Source organism: Mizuhopecten yessoensis, unplaced genomic scaffold (genome assembly GCF_002113885.1).
Source record: "Mizuhopecten yessoensis strain PY_sf001 unplaced genomic scaffold, ASM211388v2 scaffold4477, whole genome shotgun sequence".
In the NCBI taxonomy this organism is placed as follows: Eukaryota; Metazoa; Mollusca; class Bivalvia; order Pectinida; family Pectinidae; genus Mizuhopecten; species Mizuhopecten yessoensis.
Genome location: NW_018405566.1, coordinates 1,348 through 20,676, shown reverse-complemented (window position 1 = coordinate 20,676; position 19,329 = coordinate 1,348). Strand labels below are relative to the sequence as shown.

Below are 19,329 nucleotides of genomic sequence, written 5' to 3'. Positions count from 1 at the left end.
CCAATAATCGTCCAGATTTTTACCGTCCCCATATCGCACGCACAACGCACATCGTATAACGTTGTGCGATCCCATAACTGTAACATAAACTGTATTTCTGTCGATACCATTTCATTGTTATTTACCTTGAAGATGCTATCCGGAAGAATACATGCACCGTGTTAATTGTTAGGGAAGTTATTTTCTCCTTTGAATACTTTCCACCTGCATAAATGTTCCGTAACGTACCCCCTGTGCTATTTTTTTTACCATTTGGCAACTTTTCATTTCGAAGCTGACACGGTAACGATTTTCACTGGCTAACACTTCCCACGGACAGTCATTCTGTTTTATAATGATGTGGCGTGCTATCCGAATGTGTTTGTAGTTATGACGCAGAGGATTTCTCAGGACAAAACGATGGACAGACGGGTAGAAATCTCGATAATTATCTTAAAATTATTTATTGTTACGAATATGTATCAATAAAATCCGACCGTTATTTTCCATAAGGAAACTGATGTGTTTAATGAGAATTTGAAAAAAAGGCTTTACCGTGATGTCCCTTTAAATGTGATTTTTCAAAAACTGCAGATTTTCGTAATACGTCGTATTTACGTCCATCTTTTTGAAATAACCTTCTTTTGTTCTGTTGTAGATAAGCTCCTCCATACAGTCGAATGTGAAAGGCTGATAGTTCATGTAAAACTTATTTGCAAATAATTCCTTTCTTTTGGAAAGTACAGGCAAGTCTCCAATGCCAAATATACAAATTGATCGTACCATCCTTCCAGCACAAGGTTGGGTTCCCCAATTTTTGTATCTGGAGTTCTTTATATACGGTTTTACGTAACCTGAAAAATGTAATCGTGACGTTAAAGATGGGCAACAGTAATAGTTGAAAACGATTGTGAAATTAACAACTGCTCAAATTTATTCCTATGTAACTGGTTAGAAAATGCAATGATGACAACACTACAAGACACACGTATAAACGTAATAAAACATTGACCTTCAGGCAGAGACGGCATCATGTCCTGGCTAAATATACCGCCTTCAGCACATATACACACAAGGAGATAGAACCGACAGTATTCTTTAATAAGACCATAATGGCGACCCTAAAACCTGCCTAACACAGCCTTCATACCTCGAATCTAGAACCAACTAAGCTTTGTCTGTTTCTCCCACGCAACAATAAACGTCACTTGAAGATGATTTCCAAGGCAGCACCGAAAAAAGGGAAGTTTGAAAAGGCTCCTTAAATGTCCCTCAGGCAGAAGACACACAGTTCTGCCTGGCTTCTTACAACAATCTGTAGTGGTACACAGCAGGTCTTTTCTGTCCCTAAACCTGCAGGGGCAAGATTCACCGAACTACCTTATCACAGATAGATATCTTGTCCAAAACCGGACTGACAAAGCTAGAGTGGTCTCTGTAATTCTCATTGCACATGCACTGGTCTTAGTGACCAACTCACGGCTATAGTGTCAGAGGACATCCTGCACTGGTCTTAGTGACCAGCTCAAATCTAGAAAAGTCTCAGTCACTTGCAGTGTACACAACCTACATCATTACAATCCCTAGGGCTGCATCATAGCAACGTTTTAATGTGCTTTTAAGACGTTGCATTTGACCATGTCCTGGAGATTAATTCAGGGTTCATATTTTGTATTCTATTACGTCTCATCAACAATGCATGTCATTTAGGGCAAAAGTTATGAAAAGGAAAAATGTACCTTTACAAATGTCACAACCGAGAAGTTACTAGATTAGTGATATAAGCTCTTAATATTTTCATATATGAAATTGGTATCCTTATTAAGACCATTAATGATCCCTGTACCATTGAAGGCGAAGCGAAAGACAATTCCACTCTAGTGTTACATATATAACCTACATTTTGTTCGCTTTAATTATACCTTTTGCACGACTGGGCAAGTCCACTGCAGGTGACAAGATAGATAAGTTAGTTGGAGATACAATAAAATATAAATTTCATCCTCTACTTACCGTTAGCAGGCCCTGGGATAGCCAGGTGAGCATTGTGGTTCAACGAAGCAAAAATAGTCTCGTCGGGAACAGATGCATTTCTACACCAGTTCAAAAACGCTTGTGCAGTTTGATTATGAAGTATATAATCTACGAAGTGTCTGTTGACTGTGATATGAACAGCCCCCTTCCCTAGGATTATACCAGCAGGGGGCGTTCCTGCATTCGCCCATCGCCATCGCTCTGAAATGTAAACATGAAGTTCTTATATTTTGTGAAACAACAAAATAAATAATCTACGACAAATACAACTTAACCTAGTTGTTACTATATTGATTATTAAAACATTTATTTGACCATTTTTGTGTTTAATAATGCACTGTTAAGATATCAGAAAACATTGATGCCACTTAATGTATGCGAATCCTCCCCTTAAAAGTTCAAGTCATAAGCGTTTTACTGTGTTGATGGATTATCTTACGATAATAGCGTTGTACCCATAATATGTAAGTTTGTAACAGTATACGGGGTTGGAAGACACCATTTTTACTGTATTTCTAAATATTTTTCGGACCACAGTTTAAACGGATATTCGTTACCTGGACGCTAAGTACCGTTAGGAAGTTATAAATATACAAAGTATGTCTGCATCGACTTGCCGGAGTAATTTCTAGTGACTTTGAATATATCAATAGGAAAACAGGATACCTTTTCAGCGTACCAGCAACGTCGTTGGTGCCATTATATATTTTCAATATCTTGACAAGTTATCCGTTAGTTCGTAGGGGAAACTCTTGTCCTGTCAGGTTGATAAAGTACTTCCATGTTTTGTATTTCCATATTGCTCAATACACAAAATGTCTAGCTCCAGAACTGTAAATTTCCCCCATCTTACATTCACCGTCGCTTTGTTATAAACACATTATCAAAACAAACTGCAACCTTTGATAATGTTTTTTCGGAAATCCCCCCCCCCCCAGATTTTAAATCNTATACAAAACAAATTGTGTGGCCTGTATTTTACCCTTAGTGGCCGTTCGACTTGCTTTAAGCCTTTGTATACCAAAATACCATATTCCAAGGGAAACCCCTTTTCCTCACGGGTAAGGTAACTCGTGATGTAAGTCTGTTTAATTATTGTACAGTTTTGTAGTTTTCCCTGGTATTATTTTGACGCTAGTGGTTGTAATGTCGTCTTCAATACCATTGCACGCTTTTGTTCTGTTGTTTTACCAGCAAAAAGCAACGAGCAACTTATTGGTAGGACGCTTTGCCTTGGCAAATCGGGAAATAAAAAATGAAATGCTCTTGATTAACATCCTGTGATTGCTTCGCTTGCTCGTCAGCTAACTCATGAGTCACGGATTGATTATATCCCATCCAAGACAACATTAGCCCATGCTTAGAAGACACAAAGGCAAATCTCAAATTCTGGAGTGGGTTCCCTCACCAGTCGCCCACTACGATACATGCAGAGGGTAACAGCAGGTGTATTAGCTGATTAGGGAGTCAAATGGAACACTGGTGACCATAAATAGAATATATGTTTTGGGGATGTCATACTAAGAATCACGAGGAACCTCAACACTTTTTAGAAATATTGGACATAGAGTTTGCATGGTTACATATCTACCATATATTGTGTTGAGGTAGTAGTCGGTTACCTCCGAGGACTTGATGAAGTTTCTTGTCGACTCGGATAATGTTTTCAACAAGGCTGTACCATTACTTCTGGGCACTAATATTCTTAAGGAGTAGACTTTACAACGGCCTGCGAATTTTTCAAGACACAAGATGGCAACACCCTGGCATATGACATTCCGATGTTTTATGATATGTGCTAAGGAACTGTAAAAATAAAAGATGACTAGGTGTGAACAAAACAGAGGGAGACTCCATATGCCGGAGCGGGTGGTGGATGCTATAGGTGCGATTTTTTGTTGAGGATCCCATAAAAATGCAACGTTTCGTTCATTTTTACATAGTCATATATTTGTATAATGGTATGGGCTGCGTTCACTGACTGATGCCCGTCCGTCCGTTTCATTGCTCTCCTGCCTTCATTCATAAACATATCTTGATGAAACTCGGAACACATAGTGTATACAAACAGAGCTCAAACGAGTTCACATTTCAGAAGTTTACGTTTATTTTTGGTGGAGGAATGTCCCGTTTATGACCAAATAAGGGCATTTTGTAGTAAATGAAAGAACTTTTTTTATTCTTTAATTAATTTCTTAAAATTTCAGAACGGTTATGCTTAAAGCAATCAAATTTTAATGTTAAACATACATTACGGGTTTTTTGTTGAGTTTCAACTTTCCTCGTTTTTGCTGCCATACTTGACATAGCAATGCTATTCATTGTTTTTACCGTTAACCGTTACTTGTTTCCGTGATAACTCAAACTATTGTTCTTCATTTTTTGTCAAACGTTGTGGGATGTTTCATTACCTAAATGTATTGGATGGGTTCTTAAATGGTGATTTTTAAATGCTATTTAGCAGGGTTTTGTCCCTTTTTCATTGCGGGGCTATGTTCCTTTCATTGCCAAATAAGGGCATTCTGTAGTAAATGCAAGACCTTTCGAATTGGTTAGGTAATGCTAAAATCAATAACGTTAAACATTCTTTACGGTTTTATTGCGTTTTGGCGTATCACACTTCACATAGTTACACTGTACTTCATTTTTGCCGCTAACGTTTGCGTGTCAGTCACCAACAAAACGGTGGCAGTAAACACATTTATCCTAGTTTCTTAATGGTGTGAACTGCGATTATGACTTATTGAAATGGAGGTCATTTGGTCTTTAAACGAATATTGCATGTTTATATCTATATTGCTTGGTAATATATAAATATACGGAAGATAATGTATGGGTATAGTAAATAATAAGTAGTTTGTATGTTTTAAAGTTATATCATGTCTGGCTGATAATGCAAGCATGGTATGACACAGGACTGAAAAATGACCAAGCGTTTGTCCAGACTGACCTCTGATTTGCAGTTGAGTTTACTCACCTGGACATTTTTGACCTGTACTTTGGCCACACTTACATGTTCGTATGTCATTTGTAATGTTAACAATTAAATGTAGACGTATGCAACATAGCTGTTGGGTAAGTGACACTTGTTTAATTCATTTGTATTGCTTTATTAGCTTCTTAATTATTATTTAAAATTATCTGATGAATAAACATATACATTTTGCAGTATAATTAACTTCACTTTTTATTCTTAAAGTCTGTATAACATTTATAAATTAACAGGTCTCTATCCATTCTAGTTAAGCGTGTTAGTTTCAAGCAATGTTATTCATGTTGTAACCTAAATGTGATAAATTAATAAATGTTATTCTAAGATTTTGTAGTCTTAATAATTTACGTCCTCTACCGAAAAGCTTCCGACTATTTGCCTTATTTGCAACGGTTTCTCGTACAATGTTAACCAAATAAAATGGGAATAAAATCCCGAGACACTAATCCTGGTCTAATTTAGGCTGTGAGTTATACAAAAAAAGGTAACAGAATCCTAAAAGAGGTAATTTATATTCGACAGACTCTGTGTATTCCTGTGAAGTGCAGGTATGCAGATTCTTGCCGATCTTGCATCATACACATAAGTGTCGAGCGAGGCTCAAGAATATGTTTCTCCCAACATTCATACTTTTCTCCCGTTTACCATTTTAATGATTCTTTTATCACCTTAAGGGTATACTTTCTCTGTCATTTGATTTGATTTCTACGGTATGTCCGACAACAGGGGAAAAGAAAAATACTATGACGTCACGGTAACAATCTTATCACATTCAGCTCTAGACGGCAGAGGTTATTTACACACTAATCAGAATAAAAACAGTTTGGTTGTAAGTTTTATTTTACTTAACGTTCTATTTAAACTAGAGGTCATTTAAGGTGGTTCTTCTTTATGTGTAAATCATGCATGTGTGTAGATGTGCTGAAGTCAGGGAATGTTACTTGGTTTGCACAAAAACCCCAGTGATACATGATCAGTAACTCCTAAATAACATAACAAACAAAGTAGAAGGAAAAGGTTATTAAAACCCTCGGGATGAAATATTGAGCAAATATCCTACTCAACACACACATTTTATCCCTTGGGTTTGAATAATCTTATCCATAACTCACATCAGGGATGGATTCTATTAATATTTTACATTGTAAATTACAAAACCGTAGTAGGTCTTTAAATTACGACTAGTATAAAGCTCACCTTATAGACGACTCCACCTGCGACTGCGGAAATGACTCAGAAGACTCTTCCCATTTCTTACTAAACTGTAAAAAAAGAAAAAAAAAGAAAAAATCCCGTAATATAATGCTTCAGTCCCTCGACTGGTATAATGAAATAACTGTGGAACACCTTCTCTTCGGAGATGTAAAACCTGACACCAATCTAAACATTCAAATGTGTAGGTCAGTACAATCGTTCATGTTAAGCTCTGCACAGTTTAACATATAATATCCAACAGTCATATCGAATAACCAGGATACGTACTTTGACTATTCACATTTTTCTCTCCCCTCCGCCTCCTCTCCTATTCCAGCCCCTCTCCTTTATTCCAGTCCCTGCAGGTAGGGCGTAAGAATTGTATTTTGGGATCTTATCTTTTCTCTTCTTTCTAAACAACTTCCTTCCTAATGTCTCCCTTGACAATGCCTCATTTTTGGCCTTTAGTTGAGCGTTCATCCCTGTGAGGAAGGCTTTGGGTTCTGTCCCCTGGCCGATACATACCAAAGTCTGTAACAATGGTAGTTTCTACTCATTTGTGCATTTGTTTTGGTTTTATTTGTTTAACATAATAATAACACCAATGCCCGTTCCACGTGTTTATGTATGCACATATGAATATTTGCTGAATGCAAGTTATGTTGGTGTTTTAAAGTGCGGATCTGATACTAGACTGTTACAATATATATACCTTATTGAAATACGGTATTCAGCCCAGTTTCATTATACTGATAGATATGTACTTATGGTGCAGAAAAAGCAATATGAATTATGTTAGTTATCACTGAGTAAGTAGGGGCCTACGAGCTCATATACCTACTCTGGTCTATAACGAGCCAGTAGACCCCTCCTAGCCCAGAAATAACGAATTTGTCATCCACACAATATATATATATATATTTTTTTTCCTGCAAAATTTTAAGTCACTTTGTGAATTTGAGTTATACTTAACTGCTACCAAAATAGCCCCTACCGGAGGACACGTTTTCGGCAATATTTCAGACAATACACAACCATCTTTGGAATAAGCACCATAGCAGCCCCCTCATTGTCTGTTTCGTTGAATTTGCTGTCGTTTTTGATTACTTGTGCGCTATTTCATCATGTGAATTGCTGGCAATTATCGATCGCTTTTGTGTGTCGGACGCCATCTTTGTTGTTATGAAGATATTCTAGTTTGAGTTATCTCCCCTCGCACGTGCTTTTATAGACCCCGGCAGAGCGGGCTCTTTAGAAATATAGACCCCAGCAAAATATCTTATCAGAAAGTTACACAACAATGCACTTATTAAACGTGTCGCAACGTATCAAGACCGACTGGTCCCTTTGTCAAGCTATGACTCAGCGATTTGTATTTTTACCTGTACAACGGTGTGACGAAATTGTATATTTTTTATGTCACTCGACCGGGGACGTTTTGCCTACCGATAGGGAACGCATGCATACCGCATCAAAAAATGTTACAGGTATGATGTGGATCTTGCCCCCTCCCTGTTCTGTCAGTATCGGGCCATACATATGACTCAGCTTGTTTCACCCTCGTCTCCTGATTTTTATTGCTTCTTTGATTTGTCTCGTTATGGTGTGTTGTTCCCTTTCAACTATTTTAGTATTGCCCCAATCGACGATGTGATTTTGGGTGGTAGCGTGATCTGTTTAAGCCGATTTATTTTACTGGATGGCGGATGTTTTGCATGTGGATCTGGTTAAAGTTATGTTGCTCATTTTCTCTACGTCCTTTTGATGTTCTTTCTGATGTGTACCAAATTTCCTCCCAGTTTCTCCTATATATGACTGCTGACAATTTCTGCACGGAATTTGATATAGAACTCCTGTTTTGTCTAAAATATCAGTCTTGTCTTTGGGGTGCACCAGTAACTGTCTGAGGGTTGTCAGTGGTCTTATCGATATGCTGAAATGGTCTTTCCTCGTCACCCGGGCAAACGCATGAGGTATCCCTTTCATGTAGGGTACTGTGACCCAGCCTTTGCATCTGGTTTGGCTCTCTTTTCTATTGTTCTGGCTCAATCAGAACGAATATTACAAACTAGAAGGGTGACAAACCTTAATACGAGTGTTGTTCTGTACCAATCCAACTTCTTTAAAAATGAAAGGGACAATGCGATTATGTATTACTTACCTGAATATGTTGAATCTGTTGTAAAATCATTCTAATAATTCTATAAAATGTCACTTTGACTAAAGTAAAGAATGGTAATAATTTGAGTACATGTTGACATGGCTCTCCGTAAACGGTACATTATTATCCTCACCATAAATGATGGAACCACATCGTACACGAAAAACATATTATACTTGTAGAGTGTGCATTACTATTTTCATCATGAATGTTTGTTTGTATTATAACCCTAACCCTAACCCTCTTGCTGGTGAGCTTATGCCATACCGCAGCGTCCGTCGTCTGTCCGTCAACCTTTCCTTTAAAACACTACTAGTCATGATAACTCAGCAGATTTTGATCAAATTTTGTCTGAAGCATCCCTGGGTAAAGGGGAACCAATTTTGTATAAATGATGGGTCTGGCCCCCCTGGGAGCTGAGGGGCAAGGCCCAATAATGGAAACATAGCAACTTTTTTAAAGTCGTTCTTATTCTGTTGGAATGAACGGATTTGGTCCATATTTGGTCTGAAGCATCCCTGGGTAAAGGGGAACCAATTTTGTATAAATGGTGGGTCTGGACCCCTGGCGGCTGAGGGGCGGGGCCCAATAGGGGTAATATAACATTTTTTTTTAAATCCTTCTTTTTCCGTAGGAATGAAAGGACACATCTGTATGTTCCATATTTGGTCTGAGGCATCCTTGGGTGAAAGGAACCAATTTTGTATGAACCGTGGGTCTGGCCCCCAGGGGCCTGAGGGGCGGGGCCCAATAAGGGAAAAACCGAGCAAATTATTCATTAAAATCCTTATTCTTCTGTAGGAATGAAAGAATTTAGTCCATATTTGGTTTGGAGCATCCTTGGATAAAGGGAAATCAATTTTGTATAAACGGTGGATCTGGGGGCTGGTGGTAAGGCCCAATAAGGGAAATTAAGCCAATTCTTTAAAATCCTTCTTCTTCTGTAGGAATGAAAGGATTTGTTCCATATTTTGGTCGGAAGCATCCTTGGGTGAAAGGGAACCAATTTTATATAAACCGTGGATCTGGCCTCAGAGGGGTCTGAGGGGCGGGGCCCAATAGGGGAAACATTTAGCAAATTCTTCTTTAAAAACCTTCTTATTCTGCAGGAATGAAAGGATTTGTTCCATATTTTGTTCGGAAGCATCCTTGGGTGAAAGGGAACCAATTTTATATAAACCGTGGGTCTGGCCTCCCAGGGGTCTGAGGGGCGGGGCCCAATAGGGGAAACATATAGCAAATTCTTCTTTAAAAACCTTCTTATTCTGCAGGAATGAAAGGATTTGTTCCATATTTTGTTCGGAAACATCCTTGGGTGAAAGGGAACCAATTTTATATAAACCGTGGGTCTGGCCTCCCAGGGGTCTGAGGGGCGAGGCCCAATAGGGGAAACATATAGCAAATTCTTCTTTAAAAACCTTCTTATTCTGCAGGAATGAAAGGATTTGTTCCATATTTTGTTCGGAAACATCCTTGGGTGAAAGGGAACCAATTTTATATAAACCGTGGGTCTGGCCTCCCAGGGGTCTGAGGGGCGAGGCCCAATAGGGGAAACATATAGCAAATTCTTCTTTAAAAACCTTCTTATTCTGCAGGAATGAAAGGATTTGTTCCATATTTTGTTCGGAAACATCCTTGGGTGAAAGGGAACCAATTTTATATAAACCGTGGGTCTGGCCTCCCAGGGGTCTGAGGGGCGAGGCCCAATAGGGGAAACANAGATATTATCCTTATTTAGTCTGGAGCATCCTTTGGTAACAATTTTAACACTCATTTTAAACATTTACAATTACATTGTCAAGTCTCACAACGATATTTCAGCAGCCGTCATATTTGTTTACATTGGATATTGTAGTTCCGGTCGGTGTTGTATTAATACGCTAAGAATTATATCTCGTGGTGCATGGTATTTAAAGAACCATCAACGACACAGCTTTCAAAGAGACTATATAGTGACAATGCCATGTAAATGTAAATATTTTATCATATGATCTGAATGTTTGTAACTTCATTCCATCATGACGTCCAAACAGGAAGAATTAAACGACTTCATACCTAAATATGTGATATCATTGTATTCATCAAGTAACCTAGAACTCATGTGATAAATATTGTAATAGAATAAAATAAAAGCAGAGTTTAAATAATATCCTTCAGGAGATGAAAGTGCTTAAGACATGTTGTCTAGAATGTCTTCAGTTAAAATGTGAGGCACGATATGCTAGTGGTTAGGACGCCGGGCTCGTGACCGAACGGTTGCGGGTTCGAGTCACGGCACTGTGTTGTATCTTTGAGCAGGATACTTTACCACGCTTGTTCCAGTCTACTCAACTGTAAATGAGTACGTGGTTGGGTAGTGCTAGAATTGTAGAATGCTAGCTGTGAGTGCCGAAATGGCAGCACCGGCTGTATGCTCCCGAGGGAGTTGAGAAAGATATTAGCTGGTTGCAAAGGCCCTATGACCACGGATAATAATTTGTGATCCGCTTTGAGACGACCTACCAAATAGGTTGTGATAGAGCGGTATATAAGAACCTCGAGTTATTATTATTATTTAACATCTTCGTGTCAACAACCTTAGAGGATTACGACTTTTTATGTTGCTTTCCATTATCATACATCAAACGTCATGATTACCTAACAAAGTTATTCAAATAACACAGCAGCATTTCAATAAATCAATATAAATCATCACGTTGTCTTTCAGAATTTGTTATTCAAAACTCGTCTGTTTAGTAAATCCAGCTTACCACGAGCAAATCCTGGTGACATGTGTCGATCATTACATCATTATATTGGACTTATCATGCCCCATACATAGTTAATTCCCGCTGCTGCATCGAAATCGCCTTTATCCCACAGGACTTATAGACTTACATAATTTAATATTGACGAAAACGTAAGAATGAAATCTGTATTTGAAGTATGTTTTGCAGTGTTCTTGATCACATGGTTTGTCGCCGAAAGGTAAACTCGTTTTCAATTTGAGTTTATCGGAACCTTTCCTGAATGGATGGAGACATCATAAACAGATGCCATTTTCATAAGTTTCTCCTGAGACTTTGCCGAGTTTTCAAATCGTCCTACCAAACTTCCACAAAAAAAATTCACGAGGATTGAGATTTTTTCTTGCATCAGAGAGGAGTAATTGATTATTTCTCTCCCATACCCTCTTACCGAACAGTCTGTTGTATTGGGGAGCACAATTCACCTGGAGTCCTTGACATGATCAAAGGCGCCTACAACTAATGGCGCTACTCTGGTACAAGTCATACAATGATGTGGAAGGCTTTGGGTTCTGTTCCCTGGCTGAGACATACCAGAGTTTGTAATAACGGTAGTTTCTATTCATGCTTAACGATCAGCATTTAAGGAGTGGGACCGTTTGAGGTGACCTGCTGTGTGTTTTCTGCAGTATGTTTCAGTGAGGTAGTAATATAAAGTCGCCATCACAAGGAGTCAAACACGAACATATCGCAACCTCCCAACACACGCACGCTTACACTACACGCATACATCTTGCACACAATGGAAGCCGTCCTTAAATAACCATAGCTGTTGATAGGACGTTAAACAATTATAAACCAAACCAAAATGATGGTTTCATAATATAGGCGTGTGTGGGCTGGCGATATGGTTTGGTTTGGTTTTTATTATTTATATACCTCCTGTCCCTCTGAAGATTCGGGAACAGCTCTGAAGAACTTTTTTTTATGATTTTTTGCTAAGAAATACATGTGCAACCATAATTGATATACAACCCTAATCGAAACATCGGAGATTTATATATCTTTTTCTCACTTCCACTGCACTACTCTTTCATTCCGGCAGTGTCTCCATTGGCAACCGTCTTCATCAGTCCGGGCTCTTACGACGACGTTTAACGCCAAATACATATACACAATATATATTTGCTTCACTGATTGCAATAATGATAATTTGTCATGTCTCTTAAATTTCTTTTTACCGTGTCTTCCTTACATCCCATACAAACAAAACCAGGGAAAAGAACAAACTGCCTTCCTAAGGTTCTACACCTTCCATGCCACTTGTCAGTATAATTTGACCGGTTGGAATATTGTGCTAAGTACCTCTAACAGTGCATCAGATTAGTGCTATGGAAGGAGGTAAAAACATCATCATACTGCTTCCCTCACGCACTAATTGTACACAGGGAGGCAAGTCACAAAATGAGCCCAGTTGTCATTAGGACACTGACATAATACAATAGATCAATTAAGGTCGTGTCCAAAACAGGGTTGTTCTTTGTAATGTATACGTCTTCAAAATACACTGCAATTTAATGCCGAAAGTACCCGGTTTATTCCTCCATCAGTTACATACTGACAACGGATAAATCAGACGTTGAACTCACTCTAAATGTTGAGCATTATTAATAAAACTTTGGTTTATGCCGGCATCGAACAGAATCGAAAGGAAGGTTTTTCATTCAACTTTTCCATCTCTCTATGGTGACTTCTATCTTCGCATACCGTCAGTTCTGACGAGGACGATTAATAGAAAACAAACATACAAGAAATTCTATATATGGCTATTCATGTAAGCACACTTTGAATTTACACGGATCGTTGGAGATATCATTAAGTATACTAATTACTAAACAGAGCAGGCCCCTCCTGAATCAGCATAGATTGTTTCATGTCCGCACTAGATCTGTAGATGTAATCATCTAAACTACCGGCTGGATGGGGAACACAAACAACTTCAATCATGGACGACTGTTTTTATTCTCATCCCGTGATGCGTGCGCATCGTGGTAAATATTACAGACTAAACATTTGTAGCGGAACGAAATATAAGATGTATTACATCTTTCCTCCTTTTAAAATTAAGACTGAATTGAATGACAAATTAATTTAAAAACTGAAATGTCTAAAATTTCATAGGACAAATAGGTAGGAAATTATGAGTTTTAAATTCTAGAAGAATATTTTTCGATAAAGTTCATATAGAATTTGTCCTAAAGTTTCTAGTGCACAAAACAATATTGTCATTAATGATAATTAGAACTGTTCCACTGTAATAAGCACTAATAACACTGAAAAGATATAATACTTGTACTACCGAGCTGCACCATACAAACTATGTACTGTAACTTATTGTCTGTCTTTTCAAACACGTTCATATAACACAATATTAAAAGTTAAATTTGAACTGTTTGTTTCGCAAATTAAACACTTTTACGTAAACACTGTTATTAATGAAATCATCACTTGGACAGATCGAAATCTTTAAATTTCGAAGGAAGAGCTACCTGTCTGCCTGACCTGGTCCTGATTGACATGTTGGATGGTGCTTCAGGTGGTGGTACCAAACTGGTCTCGACATGTGGTTCCTGGGCCACATGTGGTTCCTTCTCCATTTCCACATTCGGTCCAAAATCCTGAACTTCCGGTGTGAAAGTTTCCTTTGACAGTCTCAGATGAAGCCGGTTTCGCCGATACGTCCTTCCATCCTCAGTGGTGACGTCATATGACCTCTTGTTAATTTGTTCATTTACAACACCACGTTTCCAGGTTTTCTGGTTGTTTAACATACTCTCATGAGGAGCTATTCGTACAACTTCTCCATTACCTAGAGGTTTCAGGTTTTTCGCAGATTGATTGTAGTAGAAAGCGTGTCGTTTCTTAACACCCTTCAACTGTTTCTTTGCATTTGACGACATCTGAACTTGTGGTTTCAAAAGACTTGCTTTCGTCTTCATCAGCGTTTTTGTGCGCCTATTCATGAGACGCTGTACAGGGCTACTGTCCATACCCTGTGACGGAGTGTTTCTGAAATCAAGGAGTGCCAGAAATGGGTCTTTGTGTGAAGGTTTAACCAACTTCATTAACCTCTTCGCAGTTTTGACTGCTTGTTCAGATTTTCCATTGCTTTGAGCGTAACCTGGCGACGAGGTAACATGATCGAATTCCCATTCTTTGCTGAAACGCCGGAATTCATCAGAGCTAAACTGAGGACCATTATCACTACACTGAATATCAGGTATTCCATGACGCGCTAACTGACTACGCAAGGCTCGGATTACCGTCTTCGATATGGTGTCCTGTAGGTAGTCTATTTCCCAATAATTTGAGAAATTATCAACTGTAATTAGGTAGTTCTTCTGGTCAAAATAGAACAGATCTGACCCGAGTTTAGCCCAAGGCCTATCTGGTACATAATGTGAGATTAAAATATCTTTCTGTTGTTTTGTGTCAAATGAACGACACACACTACACTGCTCTATATAGTCGCGTACCTCAAAGTTCATCCTTGGCCAATAAACTGTTTCACGTGCCCTCCGCAGGCAACCGTCGACTCCAACATGCGAAGAATGAATTTTCTGCATAATATCTACTCTTAGTGTCCTAGGAATCACAGCGCGTTCCCCACGAAAGATAATTCCATCCTGGACTGCAAGTTCATCGCGAACATGGAAGTATGGTTGCGCGAGAGCAGGTGTCTTTGACTTGGACCCGGGCCAACCTTCCAATATGACTTCCATGAGAGTTTGTAACGACTTATTCGTGTAAGTTTGCTTCTGTATCTCGTGTAGTCGTGGTTCCGAGATTGGCAAGAACTGTGCCATATTTACAGTATTTGTATCATCCATCTGAGCTGTTTTGTCCCCGACATCAAGATATGCCCTGCTCAGAATGTCAGCCATATACATAGTTTCACCTTTCTTATACGCGAGTACAAAGTTGTGCTTCTGCAGCCTTAGTAGAAATCGCTGTAAGCGTTTTGTTGCATTTTGTAGATTTCTTCAGGATCATCTATAATGGCTTGTAGTCACTCTGTACAGTTACCGGTCTCCCATATGTAAACTGATGGAATGTTTCCATGCCGAAAACCACTGCTAGTAGTTCTTCAATTTGTGCGTAACGCGTTTCCACATCTGTCAGTGCACGACTTGCATACGCCACAGGTTGACCCATCTGCATTATGGCGGCTCCTAAATTTTTTTCAGAGGCATCACATTGTAGTGTCAGTTCAATTTTTTGGTCATAGTATTTCAGTAAGGGTGACGACGTGAGCAATCGTTTGATTTCTTTCACAGCCTTACTGTGGGTTTTCAACCAACACCATTCCACATTTTGTACTGTCAATTTGCGTAGCGGTTCACATCTGTCACTCAATCCTGGAAGGAATTTGCCTAGATAATTCACAAACCCTAGAAAACGTCGTATTCCAGTGACGTCAGTTGGATTCGGCATTTCTAGCACTGCCCGTACTTTTTCTGGATCGGGTTTCAGACCCTCAGCAGATATCCCACAAATTACAACTCCTTCTGCCTTAGACGTAGCTTATCCTTGTTCAGTTTTAGACCTCTTTCAAGACATCGGTCCAGTAAGGCAAGCAACTTCTTATCATGATTCTTGGTTGCTTCCTCCTTTGTATCGCCTTCACCATAAACAAGTATATCGTCAACTATAATGTGAACCCCTGCTAAGCCTTCAACAGCCTGGTCCTGCCTCCGTTGAAATTCCTCAGGAGCTGTGGACAAACCAAATGGCATTCTTAGCCATCTATATCGGCCAAATGGTGTATTAAAATTTGTTAGTAGTGAGCTTTCTCGATCAAGCTCAACATGCCAGAAACCATTACGGGCATCAAGAACACTAAAGACTTTAGCATTGTGGAGCTTTGGCAGTATTTCCTCCTTTGTCGGTAGAGGGTAGTGACTACGTTTCAGAGCTTTATTCATATCCTTTGGATCAATACAAATCCTGAGCTTGTTGGGTTTAACAACTACAACCATGCTCGACATCCATGGTGTAGGTTCAGTTACAGGCGTCAACACACCTCAATCTTTTAATCTCTCCAGCTCAGTTTTCAGTCTATCAAAAAGTGCAATAGGCACCTTTCTAGGAGGATGTATCACAGGCGGTACCGTTTCATCAGTAATGAGGTGATACTGTCCCTCTAAGCAGCCATTTCCTTCAAAAATGTCAGCATACCTTGTCGTGATGTCCTTAATAATTAAGGCACTTGACATGACACTTTCTGTTTGGCCCACTGCCAAAATGTTCTCATGACGAACTTGAATCAGGTCCATGTCTACCATACTCCTGCTTCCTAATAGTGGTGTGTAGTTTCCTTTCACTACGAAGAAATCTAGGTTGAATTTAGTGCCATTTTTTGGATTGACAACCTTGAGAATACATTTTCCTTTGGGAATAACTGTTGTTTTGTTAAACATCTTTAGAGTGGTTTTTGTTGGGGTTACTTCTGTTTTGTGTGGTACTACATTTTCAGGAATGATATTGCACTGTGCACCACTGTCTAACTGAAATTGTACCTGTTGGTTACCTATATGTAACCTTGCCATCAGATTGTTAGTGTTAACTGTATGTACAATAAATTCTGAGTTCTGTTAATCTTAATTACAGTCCGACTGTTCTTCCACATTGTGCACCTTTTGTGTGTTTCTTCTCCATGGCTGTTTATAAGGTTTCTCTCTCTTTACACTTCACTTCAAAGTGGTTCATTCCCTTACATTTTCTGCATTGCTGACCGTATGCCGGACACTTTTCCTATTTGTGTTCATGTATCAAATCACAGAACTTGCATTTCTTTTCCTGCCCTGAATTATTGCTCCATTGTTTGGTTTATAAGTTGTTTTTGCAGGCCATGTTGACCTTTTCTTTAATCCTGTGTACTGTTGACATGGTTGCAGCCTGGTCTAATGTACTTACACTTTGTTTTGTTGTTTCGCTTATTCGGCACATTTCCTCAACATTATCTAGTGTGAGATTTGCTGTCCTTAGTAATCGTTCTCGAAGATGTGTGTCTTTAATACCAAAAACTATCTTATCTCTGACTAAAGAGTCCGATGATTCACCAAAGCTACATGTCCTGGAGAGAGTCTTTACATCCGTGATGAATTTTTCCATAGTTTTCTCCCCTAGTACTGTGATGTTGAACTTAAACCGTTACACAGTCTCGTTTTTCTTTGGCTCACAATACCTGCCAAACATCCAATGCATTTTGAACAATTCGTGTGGTTTCGTCCCCTTCCCATCTCTGAGTATTATATATCTTCAGGCCCAATCAGATACTTCATCATTTTCAGTTTTCCTATCTGCTCTTCTCCTTTTAGCGCCAACACGCTAAACAGCAGAAATTCCTCCTTCCATTTCCTCCAATCTTCCGCAAGATTAGCCCCCGTTTTGGTGCTAAAGATCAGTTTGCTCAGAGGAGGGAGCCGTCCTAGAGCCATACTTGTAGTATTTGTATTTATACTTACAGTATTAAGCCTCTCTCCCTTGTTTTTAATATCTGATTCAGATAATTCAGAGTGCGGGTTCTCGTCGAGCACGTGGTCCTGAGCGTCTGTTGCATGTTTCACACAAAATGTTCAGACCGTCACTACTCATTGACATTACTTACAGACGTAGTAAAAAAACGACAGTATTTACTGACTGGCACTTCTGACTCCATGTTTCATGTCCGCACTATATCTTTAGATGTTATCATCTAAAATACCGGCTGGATGGGGAACACAAACAACTTCAAGCATGGACGACTGTTTTATTCTCATGCCGTGATGCGTGCGCATCGTGGTAACTGTACCTGTATTTAGTATGATTTGAAATATTTCTATCTCCCCTACATACTTTGACTGTAATACACAGCGCCTAATTATTGGATGCTGGAATCAGCTTATTTCTGATCTACAGTTGTTCCACAAATAGCGTATCGCGCAATGTTTAACACAGGCATTTTTAATTGGGTAAAAGTGACTGTGTTTTAGGATTGAGTTGTATCTATACTGCGTGCTGCCTGGTGCTGCTACCCCCAACACCACCCCCACCCCCNNNNCCCCACCCCACCTCCACCCCAACCTAAAGCTAAGATAATTTCTAAATGATAATGGAACAGATCTCAAATCACTTTTCAAAAAAGTCAATATCTCTGCAATTCTAAACTATCTAAAAACTGTCGGTCTGTTCAAAAAGATAAAACTAAATCATAGCAAATGTTACAAGGTATTCAAGTAGTTGACGTTTGTCTTTTACTATTTCGTTCGTTTGATGTTTTTCATTTAACATGCGTCGTTTACTTTAATAGGCCTTTATGACCTCTTATGTGTTGATGGGCCGTTACGAATATAATAATAGAAATCATACATAGCTTTATACAATTTAATTCAACAAGATTTTGATTGATTGATTGATCCTCTTTCATGCAATGTAAAAAGAGAAAAAATAATGAAATAATATTGGCTGATCCATGAGACAAAACCAATAGCACCCGAAAAGACAAAAAATAAGATCAGATCCTTGAAACCAGACAAGACTATGTTATAGGATACGCCATTTAAACATTTATTTTCCCTGTTACTTCTATACCCCTCAGTAGCAATAGTTTCGTCAGCCTTTCACTGTACGTACGGAGACCGGATAAGGAAGCACTGCTGTCATATATACAGAAACTAGAAGGCGCACATGGTGAAAAGTATTGATTTCGGGTTATGTTGTAATTGTGATTGGTTATGTATTGAGTCAAGCCAAACAAACATCCGAAAGAGCACACCTGTATTGTGTAACTGTATTTACTAAAGCTGTTGCCATGACAGTTACCTACAGTTGTGGGATCGCACAACTTTACATGATGCGCGAACGATCAAAATATGGACGATAATTGCTTGCGCACATTGTTGCGGACGATGGACGATTGTTGTGCGATCACAATCGTGGTTGGTTTAAATTGGGGAATGGCTAAACAATATATACGAACTCGTGCTCATATAAACTTTAGGTACGATGCTATACTCTAGGCTGATTTTTCTATCTATGTTGTCGCTTGTGTTATCGTTGTTTGTAAACGACCCAAATCGACTCATGTAAAATGATAACACGTACAGTATGGACATGGTCCAATATACGTGTATAGGTAAACATAGCCATTTTGTACATGTACGTGGATCGTAGTTTTCCTCGCCAGGGATCTGATCTACAGA

At 39.0% G+C, this 19,329-nt stretch overlaps 1 protein-coding gene and 1 pseudogene across 1 annotated transcript; both read right to left on the bottom strand.

The window, feature by feature from the left end:
* Window positions 1–546: 546 nt before the first annotated feature.
* On the bottom strand, window positions 547–5,041 carry LOC110449074 (annotated as a pseudogene).
* An 8,549-nt stretch (window positions 5,042–13,590) lies between these two features.
* On the bottom strand, window positions 13,591–15,036 carry LOC110449072 (uncharacterized protein K02A2.6-like). Its single transcript, XM_021495667.1, has one exon. The coding sequence runs from the start codon at window positions 15,034–15,036 to the stop codon at window positions 13,591–13,593; it is 1,446 nt and encodes a 481-aa protein (XP_021351342.1).
* Between the last annotated feature and the right edge of the window lie 4,293 nt (window positions 15,037–19,329).